The sequence below is a fragment of the Argiope bruennichi genome, chromosome X2 (genome assembly GCF_947563725.1).
Source record: "Argiope bruennichi chromosome X2, qqArgBrue1.1, whole genome shotgun sequence".
Classification (NCBI taxonomy): domain Eukaryota; kingdom Metazoa; phylum Arthropoda; class Arachnida; order Araneae; family Araneidae; genus Argiope; species Argiope bruennichi.
Genome location: NC_079163.1, coordinates 15,869,912 through 15,892,804, shown reverse-complemented (window position 1 = coordinate 15,892,804; position 22,893 = coordinate 15,869,912). Strand labels below are relative to the sequence as shown.

General features: G+C 28.8%; 1 protein-coding gene across 3 annotated transcripts in view; it reads left to right on the top strand.

Annotated features, from left to right (window-relative positions):
- Positions 1-1,486, top strand: part of LOC129960599 (2-acylglycerol O-acyltransferase 2-like) — a 34,388-nt gene extending 32,902 nt beyond the window's left edge. For all 3 annotated transcript variants that reach the window (XM_056074103.1, XM_056074102.1, XM_056074104.1), the window contains exon 5: positions 28-1,486. In XM_056074103.1, the coding sequence (XP_055930078.1) occupies positions 28-176 (149 nt within the window). In that variant the 3' untranslated portion in view covers positions 177-1,486. The remainder of the gene's footprint in view (positions 1-27) is intronic.
- The last annotated feature ends 21,407 nt before the right edge of the window (positions 1,487-22,893 follow it).

Here is a 22,893-nt window from a genome sequence, read left to right as displayed (position 1 = left end):
ACATTGTAAATTATTTTCTCTTTATAGTTGGAAAGCCCATTGATGTTGAAAAAATATCTGAACCAACGGAAGAAGATGTTAAAACTCTGCATCAAAAATACATCGATGATTTAACTTCTTTATTTGAAGAACATAAGAAAAAATATGCACCTGATCTGAAATTAATGTTAAGTTGAAAGCTGTTTATTCCGAAATATTCTTCTGGAATTGCTGATATCCATAGTTTCCGTAAATTATACAGTCGTTCTGTTTGTATATATTCGAATCTATTTATGTGTTACTTGTGATGTAGCTTATAAATATATTTTCGAACAAATTCACGAAAAGTTTTATATAGATTATACTAAAAAAATTTTAATTCTTATATTTATAAATATTATATAAACAGTGATTATTCCATTACAATATTCTCAGTAATTCTCAGGGCTAAAGATATGATGCATTCTCGAATATTTTTAAGCTGAAAATTATAATATTGCTAATTTCTGTGCTCGAATTTTTGCATTTTCAGTATTGTTTTGCTTAAATACTATACCTTCTTAATATTTCCTAAGAATGAAACAAAAGGTGTTTTTGTATATCTTATGTATTATATTTTATTCTAGTCATTCTTAAATGTTGCATGTGCCATGGTATTGCTTGCAACCAAAAAAAATGACTTGATTATTTAAAATAAAATTGAAAACCATCTTTATTTACCATATATTTGTAATTAAATATTTAACATGAAATAACTTTTTGAACTGCTGTTAATTTTAATATTAAAAGTAATTTTCCTTTTACTTATCATAATTACATATTGTGTAATTATGAATTAATTACATAGTGTAATTACACTATGTAATTAATTATATATTGTGTAGTTATGAATCACTCTAATACTAATTTGGAGAATTCAAAGATAATTATTATATTTAAAAAAAATTGTATTTGAATATGGTTACAAGATAAGTAGTTATAGGCAATTTTTAAATGTGTGTGATATCTAATTTGAAGAATATATAATAAATATTCTCCAAACACGCTTACTTTTAAAGCTTTTTATATTACTTGATATTTTTTAATTCCATTGTAGCTTAGCTTTTTAAAAAAATTTCTTTGTTATTTCAAAAAAAAAAAAAAAATAGTTAGCTTTTTCTAACCTAGCGACTCATCTCTCAAATAAAAATAAATGATAAAATCCTTCCACTTATGATGATTATTTTTATCTTACAAGTGATACATTTGCACTAGAAGATTGAAATGAATACATCAATATAACTGGATAAGAAATTAGTATCATTATCTTCTTAATAGAATTTGTAAACTAATTTGTTTCATATTTAATATAATTTTTGTTCTAACTTTTACTTTTGGCATTAATTAGAAATGTTTATATGTTTTGGAAATATTTATTATGTAATAGTGTGCAAATTTGGTTAATAATGCTGACTTTCATATGTTTTAATGAAACTGATATGTCATAAAAAATATTTTGTTCTTGTCATTTCACTGTATTTATTATGCTCAATATAAGACAAGAGAAAAATTTTAATTTAAATTTTTATTAATAATATTAAATATAATATTATAAATCTCTGAATTGTTTCAGAGTATGTTGATTGTGATATTGAAAATAAAAGATTTAGTTTTCTATGAATGATGTTTATTGTAAGAAATGTATACAATAAATGGTAAATTTTCTTTCAGTACATTATTATGCCTATTAAAGTAGAAAAAAAAACATATAATTTTATCTACAGTTTATTTATTTAATTAAATTATATAATCGTGCATTATAATCACAACATTTAAATATTTAGGTTGAAATAAAATTTGTATAAAAGATTATTATTTTTAGTGTCAAAATAGTTTTCAGTTAACATACAAAATTATGTTTGAATTTTATTAATTGAGTAATGCCTCGAAATTTTTTAAATGGATAGGATATATGTTATGCCCTTTTTAAAGAATTTAAAATGCTTGATTATACAATACTATAATCATTTCTTTTCATGAACTATATTGTTTTTTTTAAATAGATAATGATGAATTTTCCCGTAAATTATTTTGATGTTGGAAATGCCATCTATAATGGTTTGCCAGTTGTATTATTCGCTTCTTATGAAGTGAAATTTTTAGTTCAAGTTTGAAGGATTTTTTTAGCTATTCCCCCACCCAAAGAGCTTAAGTTCTTTGGAAAGTGAAAAGTAATATCCTTTTCTCTGTGAATGTGTACAAATATTCATATACATGACAGGTATGTTTCACGACTTAGAGTGAATGATATCTTAAATGTTTTCAAATTAATAGATTCAGTATTAACTATTGATGATAATTTTTTACTTTTAATTTTAACGATTCTTATCTATCCTTATCTCAGTTTATTTCAATGCTATCTCCGCCTTTTCTAATAAATAGTAAACCTAAAGGTTAAAATATCTATAAAATCTTGGAAAGGAACATTCATATCTCAAATTAAAAAGTTGAAGCTCTAAGTACATAATATTGTATTTAGATGCATTGTCTGCGAGTCCAAATAAATAAATTGTTACTTAATCATGTTATTGAAATGCATTGCATACAGACTTCCTTCTAAGCGTTTTGTGACTTCGTGAGTTTTGGACATGGTGATCAAAGCAATTCACTTTTTATGTATTCGAATCTAATCATTAATGTGCACAAGATGTCTTTTCTTACAAAGTCAATTGCATTTGACTTGTTTTCCGTATCTTCTAGAATTTTCAAAATAAAAATGAAAACTGCAAACTTTGCTTTTGAATGGCACTGTTTATAGCCTAATTGTCTAGCGCTTAACCATTTAATGCACTTAGATACCGCTTTTATAAATGTATCCATCACTGTTCTGAAGTCAAAAAGTGGAACTTTTCTGAATGTCGTGCATATATTTCAAATTTTGCGTTTCATTACATAAATATTTGAATTACACATGTACATTTTACATACAAGATTATTACATTTTTTTTTCATACAAAGAAAAAGGAACTAATAGTATTGATGTTTAAAAACTGATAACAGTGATTTATATTTGTTATAATATTAGCTACTAATGGTTGCTTCACAATAATTTTATTGCTCACCTTACTAATCATAATTCAAAGTTGCATTATAAATCTAACATGCTAGTTTCTTTTCCATTTTTATCATATTGTCTTTTAATTATCTTCGTCGTCTTTTATCTTTCGGTCTACTACTGTTTTCAGTTTTCATTAAGTCATTTTTTTAATATTTTACATAAAATAAAAATTAAAGAAAGTAATATTATTGAATTTCATTCAAAAAGGAAAATACTACTCTCAAATATTATCGATTATCATAATCATATCTATGGAAAGTTAAACAAAAGAAATATGAATTTATCACCCTCTTGCATTGAAATACAATGCTTATGTTACATTTGCTTTTCTAAAGAAATGTAAAATATTATTTTTCCTATTTGTTTATTTCGTGAAGAGCTTAACGAAACTTCTGTAAACCTTTATAGGTTTCAAAAGGGTTTATGTATTTTCTAACTTGCTGTAGTCAGTATACTAGCCAGCTTGCCTAATGGCAAGTGGGTCCTTTACACATACGAAAATGCGGGCCTTAAGATGTGTGTGCGAAAGAGATAGAGGAAGGCAAATTTCTTGTGCTTTTTTTTCAAACAAATAAAGTTGGAAATAGTTTTTATTAAAGACACCAACTTCTGCGTGAGATCAGGACTGCCACAAGCACTTAGCATGTTATGCCTTTCAGAAGCCTTGTCAAGGTAGTATGATATCCTTCTTTGCATAGATATTGCATTCTTTACAGAAAAAAAAATGTTTTGTAATTGGGCTCTGACTTTTTAAAAATTTTTGCTGCAGCATTTTACTGTCAGACAAAAAAATGGATTAATTCTCGTTTAAAAAAAAAAAAAAAAACGTGGAACGAAGGAATTATGTAATATTGGAATTAAAAGCAAAAGCTGTTGAAATGGAAACTCTCGTACTCGGGCCTTTTCTTTCATTTATGCATTTCGAAGAATTCATTTCGTCATGGTTAAATAGTTGTAGAAGAGTAAGGCAATCATTTAACTCTTGACTCGAAAATTCTCTTAACAGCACATTTCAGTATTAATTTTGCAGCAATGTGAAGAATGCAGATCAAAATTAAAATCTTCAAAGACAATTTGTCTTTCATACGAGTTTTAAAATGTGTTACAATCAAACCCAAATTTGTGGTTGATACAGATGTCAAATATTATGATTTTGAGTTCAAAACCATGACAATCTCAATTGACTGAAAGTGCATTCTGAATGTTTAGGGAAAGAAATGATATACCATTTTTATGAGGTTGCCACCGAATGTGGTTAAGTTTTAAAAATTTCTATCCTTTATTCTTTCATCAAAGGTATTTGTAAACAATGTATAAGTCAGAAATTCAATGAATGTTAGGTACATTCTTCCCCCTATAAACGTGTGAGGAACTACATAGGGTGAACAAATATATGGAAACACTGTTTAAAAAGGCACGATTCCTTCACTAATACGGTGTAGGAAAACCTTAGGCATTCAAAACAACTAGTAGTCTTCTCGGAATGGATAAATACAGGTCCTGTTTGCTTGCCAAGGGAATGTTGTACCATTCTTCCTGCAAAACAATGGCAAGTTTAGATAACGACGATGATAGTGGTGGATAACGATCACGCACTATGCTCTTCAATGTAGATTACAAAGGCTCAATAATATTGATGTCTGTTGATTGTTGTATCCACGGAAGATGTGACAAATCATCCTCGCATTCAAAAGCCCATTCCTGGAAGATGTGAGCAAGGGTTTTATCGATTGGAAGGCAGCATCACCATTAAGGAACAAAGTTTGTGCCATGGAATGAACATGATTGTTCAAAATGTTCACATAATCCTTGTGTTCATGCAGAGTGATCATGGAGCCCACAGAAATCCACGATATGATTGATCAAACTATCAAAGAACTCCTGTCACATTTCACTCTATTCTTTGAAACAAATAGTCTGCATTACAAATCTGGAATGGCGTCCGCCAGACATAAACTCGGTCAGCCTTGGGAAACAGTGTGAAAGAAGGCTCATCCGACCAAATTACTGTTTCTCATTGCTCCATAATCCAGGTTGTATGACTTAAACGTCACTTATTCCTGTTACGGCTGTAGCATTACTGATGAATGGTTTTTGAATTTGCCAGAATTACCCTGCTTATGGAGCCTCCTTTCTATTGTTTTTGTGCTTATAGGGTTTGTGAGCTAGACATTACTTTAAGTAGTAATTTTTGTAGCTTTGATCTTCTTACTGTTCGTCATAATCCTCCTCATTAATGGGTTGTCACGATCACTCAGCACACACTTTCATCTGCGCTATGATTTAGCGAATAATATTTTTCTTCTTTTCAAATATGGGAAATAATCTTCGATACAATATTTTTTGAAACACTTTGGCTACCTTGCTTGCGCGAAAAATTCACTAAACAAGTTCCAATATTTGACATATATACAACTGCACTTTTGAATTATTAATCTTTTACTAAGAATTATTTTTTAAATATATCTAAAGAAACCCTTTGATAATTTCCACTTTCTTTTCAATTCGGTAAAAATTCTCAAAATAACAGTATACCATATATCCTCAAAACGTATTGAAAATTCGATCATAAAATCTGTACCTATTTGGCATTTCTTACTTCCTACAATATGTATAATTCGTATATACTGTAAACATTTATACACATAAACATTTTTAGATCAGGAATAGATTATATTAAGCTTGACTAATGATTTTATTTGTAATATTACTTACTGGTTGATACACTCGACAGTGCATGGAATGAAAATATTTTGAAGTTTTTTCTATCTCTACTACTAATAAAAGAGAACTTGTGTCTGTGGTTTGTTGGCGTTCTACTTAACCGATCCTTCGAGTAAAGCCATAACATTTTGTATATATGTAATGTTATCTCTTAATTTGTACAAAAATGTTTATGCGATAAATGTCAATAATTCTTGGTGCAAATATGTAACTATCATTATCATCACACACACACATGTAAGGATATTTCTTAAATTAATTTAAATTTTAATTAATTTTCTAATTTTTATCTTACATTCGCCCATGTTACTTTATTCTAAAATTTTCTTGTTTTCTGATCCAAATCCCGCTTTTTTACTTAATTATTTCTAACACGCGCTCTACAAAATTGCTAACTCTTTTGTTTCTCACACCTAGAGCGAAGGGATACAAATTCCTAACACCTACGTATTTCTTATTAAATCCACGGCGCCCTTCCTCATGTGTCATTCTCGTAATCTCGTAAAGAATGAAAGCTAACTTAATCAACAATTCAGTCAAAATTTGAATTATATCTCTTTCAGTGCTACCTTTGATATTTGAAGGCAAGTTTTATGAGATCCAAATATTACTTTCTCTCGTAATCTTTTAGCTCATGGGAAAAAAATTTACTGCAATGGTAAAATATTTTTTTCATGTTTTATATAGTACTTTTTAATGAAAATACTTTATCAGATAAATTAATAAAATTCCATATCTCAAACGCATTTATTCCACTCAATATATATATATGCGTATATATACGAAACAAAATTTAGCAGATGCGTGGCCAAAAGGAAGACAAGTTTAGAATTAAATTCAATTTATTTTACCACTGGAAGCATGATTTATATACTGAATGGATAAATAATACTGATCTGTTTACATCGAATCAGAAAAGCAAAGGCTAGAAAAAAAATTTATTTGTTGATTTTACTACGAAATTCTTTTTGGGATTTTTTTTTTTTTTTTTTTTTCTTTTTGCCACGTGTCGATTTAGGAGAGGAAGTCTTTGGTATCTTTGAAAGGAATGTGCAGGTGTTAGGGTTTTTATTTTTTCGCTCGGAATATGGGAAACAAAACCATCAGCACTTTCTTAGAGCGCGTTTTAAAAATAATTCAATAAGGAAAGTGGGAGGTGGATCAGAAAATAAGAGAGAATTTTTATACATAGACAACAGATACAACAGATTGTTACAACAGATATTGTTTGATCACTGATAATTTCTTTATGGTATTAAAATATTTTTAGTTGCTGTCCGTCATATTCTGAAACATGATCATGGTTTTTAGAGTAATATCCACTTATCTTCGGATATTATTCATGACTTTTTTATTCCTAAAATGTATTATAAATAAGAAATCATTGTCTGAGAGTTGTACAAACTTTCTATTGAAGAATATCCAATTCTAAATAAAAATAAACCCTTTATAACTTATTGTAGTTTGATGTAAACCATAATCTATTTTTGAAGATGTTTACATAAAGCTACTGTTCGTTGTTTATTAATTAAAGATTTTTGTATTTGTACCTCAGTATTAAATACTTTCATTTAAAGCGTCTTATTTGAGGTTTGTAAAGATGGAATTTTGCGATCAATTGTTCAATTATTTATAGATATGATGGAGTGTTTAAATTTATTACATTGGTATATTCTTGATGAAGGTACAATTTATTAATATTTTCAGAACTTAATAATCAATAAATAGGTTAATTTATGTTTATTTTAATTAAATTTGGGTTCCTAAAAATAAGATTGCCTGGCCGTGAATTTGAAAAACAATTGGTTAGATTCCATAGTTCTAAAAATGAATTTTAATTAAAATTAACCACGGGAAAAAATTAAAATTAAAAAAATACTCTTTTGTAAATGAATAAAAGTGTATTTTCAGAAATGTTTAATATAAAGTTTATTTTGGGGCATATGATATTACTATCCGCCTTTCGAATGATTTTTAATCCATACAGTTTTGTTTCTAGAATTTTATAGGAAACCATTTAGAAATTCTAGACTAATTACTTCTAGATGCCAGGAATAATTAATATAAGGAGGAAACGAGAAGTAATTCATATTTTTGGGAAATAATACTTTATAAGAATATTAAATTAATGGAGAAAAACCTCTAAAGTAACAAAAAGTTTTGTTTCATGAACTAATTCATATTTTTGGGAAATAATACTTTATAAGAATATTAAATTAATGGAGAAAAACCTCTAAAGTAACAAAAAGTTTTGTTTCATGAACTAATTCCTACGAAGATTTGCTACTGTTATCAACGAAGATATGCTACTGTTATTGTTAAATGGAACGTGTTGACTCTTTTTACAATATTTGATGAAAACCATCGAAATTAACTATCCACAATTTAATGAGAAACTTTATTTAACTCATTAGGCATTCTTATTCACACTTTTCTATTTCTTTAAAAATTTCACTAGTTAATAAATTGCAAGTTAGCTAACATTATTTAACAAATGTCATTTTTCCAAGCCTTAACCAGATCTTGAAATATAAATCAAATTCAAATGATTTATGTAATTATTTAAGTTATCAAACTTGTGTGGGTTTGATGATCCAAACGTGCAGGATTATTTGTTCTTGTTTTACTTTCAGTGACACCGAAAGAATATTCACCTTTAATTAAAGTCTTGGAAGTTATACGCGTTCTGTTCTGAATTCCAAATATTCTTCACCTTGAGTCAAAAGCCTGCCTTACCTACATTCGGGAATACCGTAACTTATGTAACTGAAAATTAAAACAGTATTCTCCCTGCCGTTCATCCTTGGAAACGTGCAATTGTTTGAATTATGTACTTGTCTCGAAACATTTTTTTCTTGCAGAAACCATGTGATTTATATAACGAATGAATTAAAATAAATTACTGTTTTAAATATGCATTTTAAATAAGATGTCTTGCTGTCTTCATTGCTGTAAATCAAAATGGTCACTAAACAATTAAAATATTAATCTAAATATTATTATTTTTTTAACACAAATGGCAAATTTTACTACAAAAAATCCGCCCTAATTTTTCTACATTTCATCTAATTCCATTTCTCTATGTTTTATCTAAGATTTCTCTACATTCCATCCAAGAGTTTTTAAAATCTTATTTTGAAATGTAGACTAAGAAATCATTCATAACATTAGATTAAAATGTGGGTTAAGAAACCGCGCAGTTATGCGAGAAGGAAAAAATTGGGGAAAAAAGGAGTGAAAATTATGCAAGCAAATTCATGCCAAATTTGAATAAATATTTTTTTATCAGTGGTAATTAATTAATAATTAGCTAGTATTAGGCGTGTTTTGTAAATTAATTACAGGGTGTGACAGAAAAACTCGGACAAACAGCTTTTAATTCAGCTTGATTAAAAATAAATTAATTAACAAAATATAACAAATAATAATAAGAGTGGACTTTTACTAATAAATAAATTGAATTTGTTTCAAAGTGACCGCCTTTTGCAGTGATGCAGAGGTACAAACGCTTATTAAAATTTTTAGCAATGGGCCACAAGTCTTCTACCTTTTATCTCTCCTATTTCCACCGAAGCCATTGCTCTAGAAAGTTCAAACTTCTGTGTTGTTTAGTGCAAGCCATAGGATCCACAATGAACCATACACTTTAATCATGGGATTAGAATTCTGTGAGTATTGTGCCCACTCTTTGGATGATATCACATCTGGAAAATGAGCCTTGTATCACTCTTCTGTCTTTTTAGCCGTGTGAACTGGTGCGGAGTCTTGTTGAAACTCCCACTTTACATTGCCGAAGTGCGTTTTGGCCCACGGAAATACAACAGCTTCTAGAATATACCGTTGGTACACTTTTTGATTTATTTTAACGCTCTCATCCTCAAAAACCGAAGATGTTTTGCCGCTTGCGCAAATTACCCCCCAGACTTTGGATTTTTGCGATGTTTAACAATTGCTGATGTGCTTGGAGCGTCTACAGACTACATCCTATAGTTCTCGGAGTTGTGAGCTTTTGGATGGTAAAGAGTTTCTCATTTGTGTAAAGGAATCTCTCTCAGAGTTGACTTGCGGCCTGTTTCAGAAGTTTTCGGCGTCTTTGGAGTCGCACGAGTTTTTTTCTTCAGTGAGAAGCTGAACTTTTTGGGACTTGTAAAGCTTCAATCCAAGCTTTGTTTTTGCCATTTGTTGTACTGGTCGGTCCCTTATTCCCACTTCACGAGCGATCTTTCCCATGAAACCCCTCGAATTTCATTGAGCTAGCTTTTTGATTACGGCTATTGAAAGCGTTCACCATACGTTTTTGTTCACTTCCTGGACTTTGATCATTATTGCCAAGCTCTTTGAATCGATAAATTGCATAAAACACTGTTTGCCGGAGCATATTAAGCAAACGAACGAATTCATACCATTGTTTTTCTTGCTTAAACAACCCTAAAATAGCAGATATTTTGTTTGCCATCGTAAAAAAGTGTAAAAAGACAAAAAACAATACGTAAACTAAAAGATACATTATAAAATATGTGGTAATTGAAGTGGTAGACAAAAAGAAATGAACAAAAATTAAAAAGAATTCAATAATTTTTTTTCTATGATGTAATAAGTTTGTCCAAGTTTTTTTTAATTTTTTTTTATGCACCCTGTAGGAAGCAGCATTTAATACCTGAATCATAGTTCTAATTGCTAATGTGAACTATTCATTTACTGTACAGATAATATCATCAAAAAAACCTTCCCAATGCCGTTCGTTATGCAATCTGTACTAATACAGATTGGAAACAAGTCCTAGACTCAATCCTTTACTGCATCATGATTTTCAAAAGAACTAAGAAGCACTTTGAGAATGACAAAATAACTCTTGGTGCTAAGTAATAGTTTTATGGAAAATATTTCTTTGCGTTATGCACCATTTCAAGCAATTTATTATCTTTGACAACTGACAGTTAAAATTTTTGGCATTCATAATTCAGGGATTGGAAAAATGATATGTACCACGAAAATGGTATGCTGTCTCAAGAAATAAGTTCAATGATTTAGTGAAAAATTCAAATTAAAAATGATATTGAAAAATGGCTTACTCTCAGGGGTTGCTATTCCAGATAAAGCAAAAACAATATTTTAATTCGGTGCTTGACGAAAAGTGAAATTCTAATTCTTATTCTTACTAATAATTTTATGGAAAAGTTTAATTCGGTGCTGTTGAAAAGGAAAAGGTAAGCAATAGTTTCAATAGGAGATGTCTAATAGTAGGGATAACTGAAGCTAAATTCAAAAAATAGGAAAGTTACTATACTATTAACAATGCTTCTTCTTCTTATGTACAGCCGACCACCCCACCACCACTGAACGAAGCAGTATCGACAGGATTTGTTGTGGCTGACTGCTGTCTTTAACATAACCTGTCTATAACACTGGCCGATTCACCGAACTGGCATCCTCTTCGTGGAGTTTAGCTCCCACTTTTAATAAGGCTGTTAGCAGATTTTTTCACAGATTTTACTTCTTAGTGATCTAAATACTAAAACAAAACTTGCCTGAGTAATAATTTTTATGTTCCAAGAAACTAAGAAAGGATTTTTACCATTTCTCAATATCATGATTTTTCACTGTTTCATTGTAAAGTAAAATACATCAATATTAATGACCATACATCTTAATTCTTCCGTTTCAAGGATATCAAAATGTATCAAAAAATTCCTATAAACATGCATATTAATCAAAAATTTCCATTTATTCAATGAAAATGGGCGATCTGAATAGAAAATTTTGATATACATCCAGGATGATGCAAAGAAACTCTGGCCAACATTATCAACTTGTTCTCGACAAGTACTGAGTACTTTTACTTTTCATTTTAACAATTACAGAGACTCTTTATTACATTTTCACAATCCTTTCAGCATAAAATTTAGTTTTTACTGCTAAACGAACCTTTTAATCGCATCTTTATTTAATAAAAACATACATTTACAGCAAAAATGGAATATGTCTAACACACAAAAACATTTTTTAAAAGAGGATGGCGATGCTTTTAAATTAAAAATGCATGTGAAATGTACTCGAAGATAACGGAAAAGTTTTTTGAGAATTTAAATAAAATGTTGTCTTATGGGAAATGAAAAAAAAAAAAAATTCTCGCGACTTCCGATAATTTATTATTCTGTATTTCATTCTCTTTCTGTAGTTTGTAATTCACTTATCTTTTTGGGTAATTATGTGAGAGACTTGGAAATTTCTATATTAAAACTTTTGGCATCTTATCTCTAATAATGTATTGGAGATAAGTTGAAAGGACTTCCACAGGACAGAAAAGAGAATTTCAGATGTGATCAGAGAAATGTGAAACGACCAGATACCTATTTGAATCTATATCGTCTACCAAATCAGATTTTCAGCGCTGCATGAAATAATTTTCTTCTTTCTTTATTTTATAATTGTTAGATTTTGATTTTAACTATGAGATGATTCTAAACATCGAGTTTTGAATACGTAATTCTTAAACAGAAAGCATTAGAAACGTTTTTGCACATTTTTTATTTAACTTGAATTATTTCATTGTTTGTAATAGAATTTTGCAATGGATGTTTCACTTACTTCCTAATGATATTGAAAATTGAAATTTTTAACAATTTTGTATTCTAGAAAAAAAAATTGGAAATTTTAATATTTTCAGAATTTAATTATAACTCAATCACTTAATTAAAAAAATTTGATTCCGCACCAGTTATATGACCTGGTAATAAATTATAGAAAAAAATTGATTTTATGAAACATTAATAATTATTATAATGGATTATAAATTAAAGACTGAAAAATAGAAGATAAAATAACACTGTTAAAATTCATTTTATTGCCAATAATATTTCATTGATTTTAGGGCAATTTCGCATTGCTGATTTCAAACGTAGAATTATTTTGATTGCAATATTGATTATACTTTTCAACATACAAAGAAAATTAAATTTCAATTATAATATGATGCAGTACTCATAGGATATTAAAACTGCCTTAAATATGAATAGTTAATAAAATAAAACCAATGCAATGAATCATTTTAATCTTAACGAGTAATCAATATTTGAAGGAGAAAATAAATCAGTACAGAAATCACACGAAGCCTGTGTCTAATATAAGCTAAATTTCAAAACAATATTATTGAATGAAATAAAGAAATAAATTTTAGCAAATCAATATAGATAATTATTAGAGGCGTGCTAAAATAGTAGTAATGCCTTAAAGATATTGCATTAAATCAAAAAAAAAAAAAAAAAAAAACTAAACACTTTGGTTGATTAATTCATTGAGAAATACTTCTTATATGATTTTCTTTTATGAGCAATGAAGGTTTCGCATCGTAGGCTCCAGCAGTTATCAGCTAACACATATGTGTTCCATCTACTTTGATATCTTTGCTCCATGAGTTTGATAAATAAGTGGAACATCTTTTCTTAAAATGATTTAAAAAATTTGGAAATTTGTCCCATAGGCGATGTTGAGCAATACTTGAAGCATCTGACAGATTAGTACGCAATTTGTCATACATACTACGGTAGCTTCAACCCTGGAATATTGTGTATTGTGGCTAAAAGAAAGCATTTTCAACAACAACAACAAAAAAAAAACTTATAATAAGTGAATGTTCCTTTTTTACGTCCTTTGTTTCGTCAGCAGTTGTGGAAATTCTGCCGACGCAAAGTGGTTTTCGAAAGTTCTCTTAGTACGAATGTGCACAATGTATCGTTTTGCAATAAATCGATTCCTTCTCTCACAACATTTCAATAAAAAAACTCCAATTTCTAATTTTGCCACTAGGTAGTGCTGTAACCGATCTCATCGCATAGCTCAGGAATTGAAAGCTTACCACTTTTTTCTAAATTGTAAATAATACGCGTTTAACAAAATAACATAGTAAATTTAAGTGTAGAAAAAATCTTAATGAAAATTGTTTATGCAAGCTCCTTTTCGTGTTTAGTTTTAAATCTTCCTTTTGCTGAAAACAATCAATTGATTTCCAAAATCCGAACTGGGGAAAACGCGTTCACGCTTTGGCAACAGAAGCTTCACCAGAAGTTATATATTGTTCACGTTTTATAAAGCTTCTTTTCTATTTTATTATTCATAGAAGTTAAATACTTTATATAATATTGAGATTCTAGCATACTTTTTGACGAAGGTAAAAAATAATTTATATGAAAGAATGTTTAAAATCTCTTATTTTTTTCCTTTAATGAACACATTTTATAATTATAATTGTTGGTTGTTGTAATACTGATAGAAAATAGTTGAGTTGCAGTGTATTTTACTACAATTATCTTTATGAAAAGTCAACATTAACTCATTTTCAAAATAAATAAATAAATAAAATAAGATAAAACACAGCATGAAGTATATGCACCAAAATGCATAGTTCATAATTCATGCTACTGATTAGTAAAAATTATTATGGTAAATATAATTCTAAAAGTGCCTCTTTACGGAAAAAAAAATTGCCCGACTCTGGCTTAACATTCAATCACTTAACTATACCTAGACAACAGTTTTATGACAATAGCTGTTGAACAATGGATTTAAAGAATCCAGAATTAATTGGTACCCTGTAATATGCAAATGCACAGGGTTAATTTAAGTATTTGAAGAAGGATCGTCTTTTAAACTGTTAAATAGCTGAACTTGAAATATAATTAACATTTTTTAGAAGTATTTATTCAGTTAATATATAATTTTAGTTAAAAATTATTTAAATGGTTGTTTAAAGAATTCAGATTTTTAAAAAAATGCTAATATATTTTTTCTGCAAAAAAACTACAGTAATTATTCATTATTCTTAAAAGTGCTAAATATTGTTTTAGTTACTTTAATTAAAATTTTAGTATTATATATTAAACTGAATAAAATTTTTTGCTCCTCGGACTTCAAGCCTAATGCAGGAAGGTTTCGACTCCTGTCGTTTTCACTTTCCCTTTTTTTTAGATGCCAGTAACATAAAATATTTCAATAAACTAAAAGTAAGATGGTAAAAAAAAGTCAATTCTGATATTTGAGTTTTTCTGACTAACAGACTGATAAAATGTTAGACGCTGAGATTAATATTGAGTTGGCAACTATGCTCGGATTATTTTTTATAAAAGTTTATTCTTTAATAGAAATTAATAATTGAATAAGTAAATAAAAATAAATAATAAATAATAGGTAAATACTTTTTAATTTTTCTTTGTAACATTACATATGTAACATATTTTAGAGTGCAACTAACTAACTATTATCTAAGAATTATAATCAAAAATAAAATTTTTAAGTGTAATATATGAAATTATCTATGAAATTTTGGAATTTACTTCAACAATATTTACATTAAACAATCACAAATCCACTTCTAGAGCATCAAATCCATAGTTCATTACATTCTGCATAACATAACGAGAACTAATTATAAATTCTTCCATTACCTTGGTTATTTCTTGATACTCGTGCAGTAAAATTATGAAAAAACTCGTTTTTCAGAAAATGCTTTAAAAGTTTTTTAATGCTTATAAATAAGTATCACTTACATGTCAATAGTTTGCATTACCTTGGCTTATAATTGACATAGAAAAAAATAAATAACTCACTGAAAACATAGACATATCTATTTTTTTGAAACTGCAAATGAATAAATAAATAAATAAATGAAATAAAAAAAATGCGAATTTTCATCCAAATTTATGTTTTTAACCTAGTCGGATACCTTAAAACAGGCGGAACCCATGCTTCACATTCTGAACCTTTTCCATTGAGTGAAGATGCTACTCTATAGCAGTGAGGAGACATTCCATTTTCTTTGCCAGTTCCCTTGTTCATTTGACGAGAATTTTCGTGCAAAGGTTGATTTAGTCGCCTTTCATCAAACTCAACTGGACGGCTAGAAGGAGGTTCATCTTTGAGGTCAAAATTTCCATTTTTGAACTTGGCATACTAATCACGGGCGGTTTTATTAGCTATGACACCTCCTCCATACACAGCACAAATGTCGAGAGCAGATCTTTGATTAAAACTTTGATAAAAAGCAAAAAGAAGAAGGTGTCGAAAATGCTCATTTTTCTCAACTTGTTATTTTATTTTCATGATGTGATAATTAAATCGAGCGAAGAAAGATATAGATTCCGGAAGAAAAAAACATCCTCTTTCGAATTATTAAAAAAAAATTTAATGACGTGCGAAATATTAAAATTTCAAAAAAAGGTAGGAACTTAGTTGCCAAACCAATATCTCAAAATAACCATCCCTGAAACTTGAAACGAAATACCGTTTAAAAAAAATAAAATTTAACAATTATTTCTAGTAGAATGAGTTGAACTAGCTTATTATGAACTAACATATGCAAAAAGTTTATAAAAATATATAATTCCAAATTTTTAAGAAAATTTAATGCTAAATGACGGATCCAGATGATGCTCTAAATATTATTTATTTTATTTAAGTACCAGCGCTTCCAATTCATGTAAATTGTTAGCTGATAAGCATTTTCAAATTAGTATTATCATTTTAGTCCGAAGATACATCTATTTCCATAAATAATACCAAAATATCATCATTTATAAGCGATATTTTGAAGTCAAAACAAAATTCTAACGAAAACAGATTTAACGAGGAAAAATTGATCTTTAAAAAACGATAAATCCTTAATGATATTATCTCATCACAACTACGTCCTTAGATTATTAAATTCAATTGCAGTGCTTTTATTTAAATACCAAGAATAAATGCTAATTTATTTGCATCACATCAAACTAATAATAAAATTATGATAACAATAAGTTCCATGAAAAAAATTTAATAAAAATAGATTATAAAAAGATATTTTTATTAATGTACTAAAGAGAATAATTTTCTTATTTCAAGGTCCTCTGCTTTTTAGTCTTTAATGTGTGATACATAATTCATATAAATACTATGGACGATTGAAATCTTTTATTCACAAATAATAATTAAAAAAATCAGGTGGTGTCATTGATATGGAATCATAATTTATTTTATTGAATTATTAACTGATAAATTAAGTTTGAAAATATTGAAATAGTATGTTGTCAATGAGAATACATATGTGTACCATATTTCAATACTTGTAGACGAGAAAGTAAGTGAAAACTGGATTAAAAAATTCCACCTTTACAAATAGAAATTTTGTTAAATTAAATGAATGAAATACCTGTAATAAATAAATTCGTTGTTTAAAATGAATGAAAAACTGGAATAAAAATCAATGCGTTGGCTAAAACTGGATGCCGTCAAAACATGAATTTTTGTGAAATCATGGCTTTATTTGCTAAAAGAAAGCAAGTAATTGTTCTATTCCGACGGAAATTGCTTTAAATGTCTTTAAAAATTAACTTTTAATGACCGACAGAGTAATTTTAATTCCTCTTCCCTGTATTTAAGTTTTTGGGGCATACATATATTTTTCCTGTTGTCTATTAACAACACTCTCAGTTTGTCGAAGGAGTACATGATCTGTCTCTGTATTAATTCACACTCTAAATGTGCAGATATAAGGTGAGTGGAATTAGGCAATCATGATTAGTGCAGATGTACGATGAGTGGAATTAGGCAATCATGACTAGCCGTTGTAGCTGTTGTTTATGTGAAATTCTTCGTTTGAGTAAAGTCATAAATACTTTAATGTACCGTAGTTGGTTTTAAAGACGATTTGCTTTCCTTGCTATGATAGCTTTCCTTTCCTTTCCTTTTCTTTGTTGATATGCAATGTTATCTTTGCAATGTATATCGAGCTTCTGTGATACCATATCGCTTCCGAGAGTGTTATCTCATTAAAGGTGATTATGGAAACAATGCATTCCTATTTGGAAAGTGAAAAATACTTGTAAGGTAGAGATAAAAGACATAAAGTAACACATAAATAATAATAATAATAAAGAAAAAATATGATTTAATATTAATAACATCATTTACTCTTTAAGGTGGACATATTTTTGAAGGTTTCTTACAGGAACTGGGGCATTCTTGATAGCGTCGATACTTCAGTAGTAAATATTGGTGTTTTCTTCTTTCCTTTAATAAAAATTCTGTCTAATATAAATTATAATATGTATAGCAAGAAAGTGAAATTTTCATTATAAAACAGGATAAAATATTTGTTTCTTAAATATTTTATCCTTTGCATTTGTATTTTAACAAACAATCGAAATTTCATTGTGAAGCGATAATCTTCAAGTTTATAACCATAAATGAGTTCAACAAAGACAATTTTGAATAAAATCACCAGCAATATAGGTTCAATAATTACAGTTTTGAACTTTTATTACTGTAAAATTATTTCTATTTTAAAAAACTTAAACAATTTTTTTTTAAATATTGAACATCATATAACTTGAGGATCTAAAAGATGCATGAAATTTTTCATTATAAAAAGCATCTTAAATTGTAAAAATGTATTATTACGAAGAAAAAAGGAAATATAATTTTAACAGACGCATGGAATTTATAAATATTATAAAAATAACTTCATGTGTGAGTATACAAATTTTAAAAAGTATGTTATTATCAAAAATACAAAGAAATGGAATATTTTTATTCTGTGGTTTTCCATAGTTTACATTTTTGAAATTTAGTTCATGATTCCCAAATTATATGAATCGATGAAATGCTCCTTATTTTATGAAGCCAAAGTTGAAAATTCGATTTTGTTCCATAACTGTTGGCTATTTGATCACCTCCAAATTAGTTGCGTTTCGTATTTAGCATCATAATATAATGAGGAGAATCACATCATTCTCATTTGCCAAGTGGAAATAATATTTCATAGATATCTACTATTTTGATGTTAAGGTCATATACTAAAATTCATTAATTAATTTGAGATCTTATATTAATTTTTTTTTCTTTTTCAATTAACATCACCGTCGACTCTACGTACCCAGTTGGGTGTAAGACACATAGTGGATCAGTGAGGTAATCAATGCAAAATCATATACACATCACCCAAAAACATTGATGTACATTCATGACCCAAAAAAGGGTGATTAATAAAATAAAAAAAATTGCAATTATACATTATTCACATAAGGATGAAAAATACAAATACTCTTACGAATTTCCAAGAGTAAATATTTAGAAGTATAAAAAGAACAGATTGAAAACAAGAGTCAAGAAACATCAACTAAACAGAAAGTACATAATTGATAATAAGTAATTTTTAAAGAAATATTTGTAAAAAATTAACGAAAGTACCACGATGGTAGGTTTAGACATACACAACCAAACTTATACATATTTAAAAACATAGACAACAGTAAAAGTTATAATATTGTTAGAAAATATTTCAAATTATTTTATCATTTTAAAATTACAACCATTAAAAACGACCCATTAAAAACTACAATCCAGAAATTGAAAACCACGATATTCCCAAACCCAACCACTTCTTGTGTACAGCCGACCAACCCGCCACAGCTGAACGAAGCAATACCGACAGGATTTGTTGTGGCCGACTGCTGTCCTTATAATAATTCATCCATATTATTGGCAAATTCACCGAACTGGCATCGTCTTCGAGGCAGTTGGCCCTTAGCAAAAGGTGGTCAATCTCTGACCTCTTGCCTCATCTTCCCCTACACTTGTCATTCTGTTTTACAAGCAGCAGCAAAATCTTTTCAAAATTTTCTATATTCCTTTAAATGTGCGTCCCACAACAGAAGAAAGGCAGACACTTTTAAGCTTTTAAATAGTTGGCAAAAACTTGTCAAATTTCAACATCATGTCTTTCAGTTTTTTACAACTTTCTGGCACCATTAGTACTGAGGTTAAGTCATTATTTTCAACTTTTAGATTCTTTCTTAGTTCTGAGACTTCTATGCATTCGTTAAAATATTGGTAAACAGTAACGATTCCACCACAGATGCAATTATTTTCACGCATTCTTCCAAATCTTTGGAAATATGAGGGAAATTTCCCATGTCCTGATATAATTTGGATTATCAGCGTATGGTATATTTTTATTTTTATTTCTGGCTTAGGAATAAAGTCACAAGTTACCCTTCCTTTTTTGGACATATACCATTTGTCAAACCATTGTAACTTTATTTTTTCTCTTAATTTCCACTTTGAAACACTGTTTGATTTGGGGACAATTATATCAACAATCTCTTTCTGTGCCGCCAACTTAGCCATTGATCTGCTTTTTCATTACCATGAAACCTCAACTACTAACAGCCGGAAGAACATGAGAAGATCATGAAAACTGCAGTCCATGAGACACACAAGCAGTTTTGGCAGAGAAACTGATTTCGTGGACTTAATAATCTTTATTTTTATAATAGAATATATAGTTTAAAATTTATAGAATGTTAAATTATCTATAAATTTTACATTCTATACTGGCATGCAACCGAAAAACAAACCGACAGACGGTCAAATGCTGACAAATTTGGACTAATATTTGATTGCTGGTGATAAAACCATATGCCAAATTTAATCCATTTAACTTATTTCATTTTTGACGCAATAAACTTATAGGATAGACAGACAGAGAAATTTAACAAGACTGATTTCGTCCAAAATTTAATATACATCTACAATTTTGGTTTCAATATCAAATACTAAATTTCAGTCAAATAGTACCTTGTGGAATGATCCCGTTGGTATACAAACAAATGTGATTCCAAAACCACGGTTTTTAGCAATCCCTGAAAGTAATCCAATTTTTCGATACCATTTTTATTTTGAATTTAATACTAATTTTCGTGGTACATGTTATTTTTCCATTCCCTAGGTTATGAATGCCAAAAATTTTAATTGTCAGCTGTCGAAAATAATAAATAGCTTGAAATGGTGTGTAACGCAAAGGAACATTTTCCATAAAATTAATATTTATCAAGCATTAATTAACAATACTCACCAAGAGTTATTGAATTTTCCCCCGGATTGAGAGACTTTTGATGAGCGCGGATTCATTAAATTCCGGATTTCGAATTTTTTGATGATCGAAAAAAAATTCTTTACTAATATGAGAAAGTAAAAATCGGAAACATTATTAACAGACCACAAAATAAGCCTGCAATATTTTTTATTTTCTCACATCCGAAGAGAAAGTATTGCAATCGTCAAGAAATTCAACCTCGATATTTTGTTAAAACTTCTTCACTTTACAATTTTCCAAGTCTAACAAATGCAATTTTGGAATTATATCTGTGTGCATATCTCCGAGTGTGCCTGTCTGAGTGCATATGAATACGGCAACTGAAATTTGGAAAGAGCCAAATTTTTGAAATACAGGCTTTTGTCTTTACATATTGCAGCTATTTATCACATTTTGAATAAGATCAGTTAACTGAAAGACTGTTTGTTCCTACGCATACATGTGAAAATGATTACCTAAAAAGCAAGGAGTTCAGCCAATGAATTTGGATACGTAGTCTTCTCATCAAAGTTGTAGATTTGTATCAAATTTTGTACTAGCTGTAGATCTGTATAAAATTTTGTATTAGTTGTAGATCTGTATCAAATTTTGTACTAGCGGTAGATCTATATAAAATTTTGTATTAGTTGTAGATCTGTATCAAATTTTGTACTAGCGGTAGATCTGTAAAATTTTGTACTAGCTGTAGATCTGTATCAAATTTTGTATTAGCTGTAGATCTGTATCAAATTTTGTACTAGCTGTAGATTTGTATCAAATTTTGTACTAGCTGTAGATTTGTATCAAATTTTGTACTAGCTGTAGATTTGTATCAAATTTTGTACTAGCTGTAGATATGCTTATCCTTTAATTATCATATTCTCATGAATATGGTAATTAAAAAAAGGCAGCGAGCTGCTCAACTGAAATTTGATATGTGGTCTTTCATCAATATTTCAGATCTGTGCCTAATTTTGGATTTTTTTTATTCTAGAAATCATTTTATTGGACTTTATATTGTTTCAAAATACATATTCTCCTGACTATACTGTGGAACTAAATCCAAACACACATATTCTGTTCTCCTGACTGTATGTTGGAGCTAGTAAATCGGAAATACACCAAATTTTAGAAGGAGGCAGTAGCAGTCAACTCCCCCTCTCTATCTTTTGTATGAATTATTGCCACGAATTTTGGTTTAGATTTCACTTTAACATAATCGTTATATTTTTAATACATCAAGATACCTTGTCATAGATACTTTAAATCTATTGATTCGCAAAATGTTATGATATGTCATAAAGTATTAAGTTTTGCTTCGCTTTTTAGATAAAAAAGAAAATGAACAATATTATAAAAATCTCGCATTATGTTATGCCACCTGCATTTCTAATCTAAGAGTACATAGTTCCTTTCTCGTTTGGATGGAATTTATTCTTTTTAGTTTAGTTTAATCGTATTACAATCCCTTTGGAAGCAACATGAGAGCTATTTTGAAACGAACCTCCTACTTTTGAACTCCCATCAGATGGCGAGGACAGCACCTAAGCTGGCACCTCCCTTTTCAAGTTTCCTCACTACACCAACGAGAGGATGTCATCCATGTTTGTTACTTCCATGACGTCCGACTTAGCTTGTACCAGGCCCCTATATACGACGGATCTTTAAATGGGAAAGGGTCAGAAAGGACAATAACAGAAATGTCACGAACATGACACTTAAGAATATATTATCATATATCTCGATTAAAGAACCTTATTTTCCTAGTTGCTAAATAAATGAGATTTTAAAAAATACAAATTCTATGATTGTTAAAATATGAAAATAATATAACACTTTATCAAATATAATCGGTCAGATTCATTAACACTTGATAAAATATAATAAATCATATTTGCTATATATTTAAATTCACTTAATCATAATATTCACAAAACCGAACATCTGTTTCAATTATACAATGAATAATACTTAATAAAAATATTCCAATAATGATTAAATCATTCACAATTATTTCACATTTTTTTTCTTATTTAAAAGTATTTCCACTCCATATATGTGTTCACCGCAATTGTGGATTTCCAACTAGGTTGTAGCCAATAGCAGATACAGAGAGGTGCCGAAAGCAGGCCAGTTGATAAACTTTATTTTTTTTAGAGAACAAATAAATAAGATTGTAAAAAAAATACAAATTCCGTGATTTTTAAAA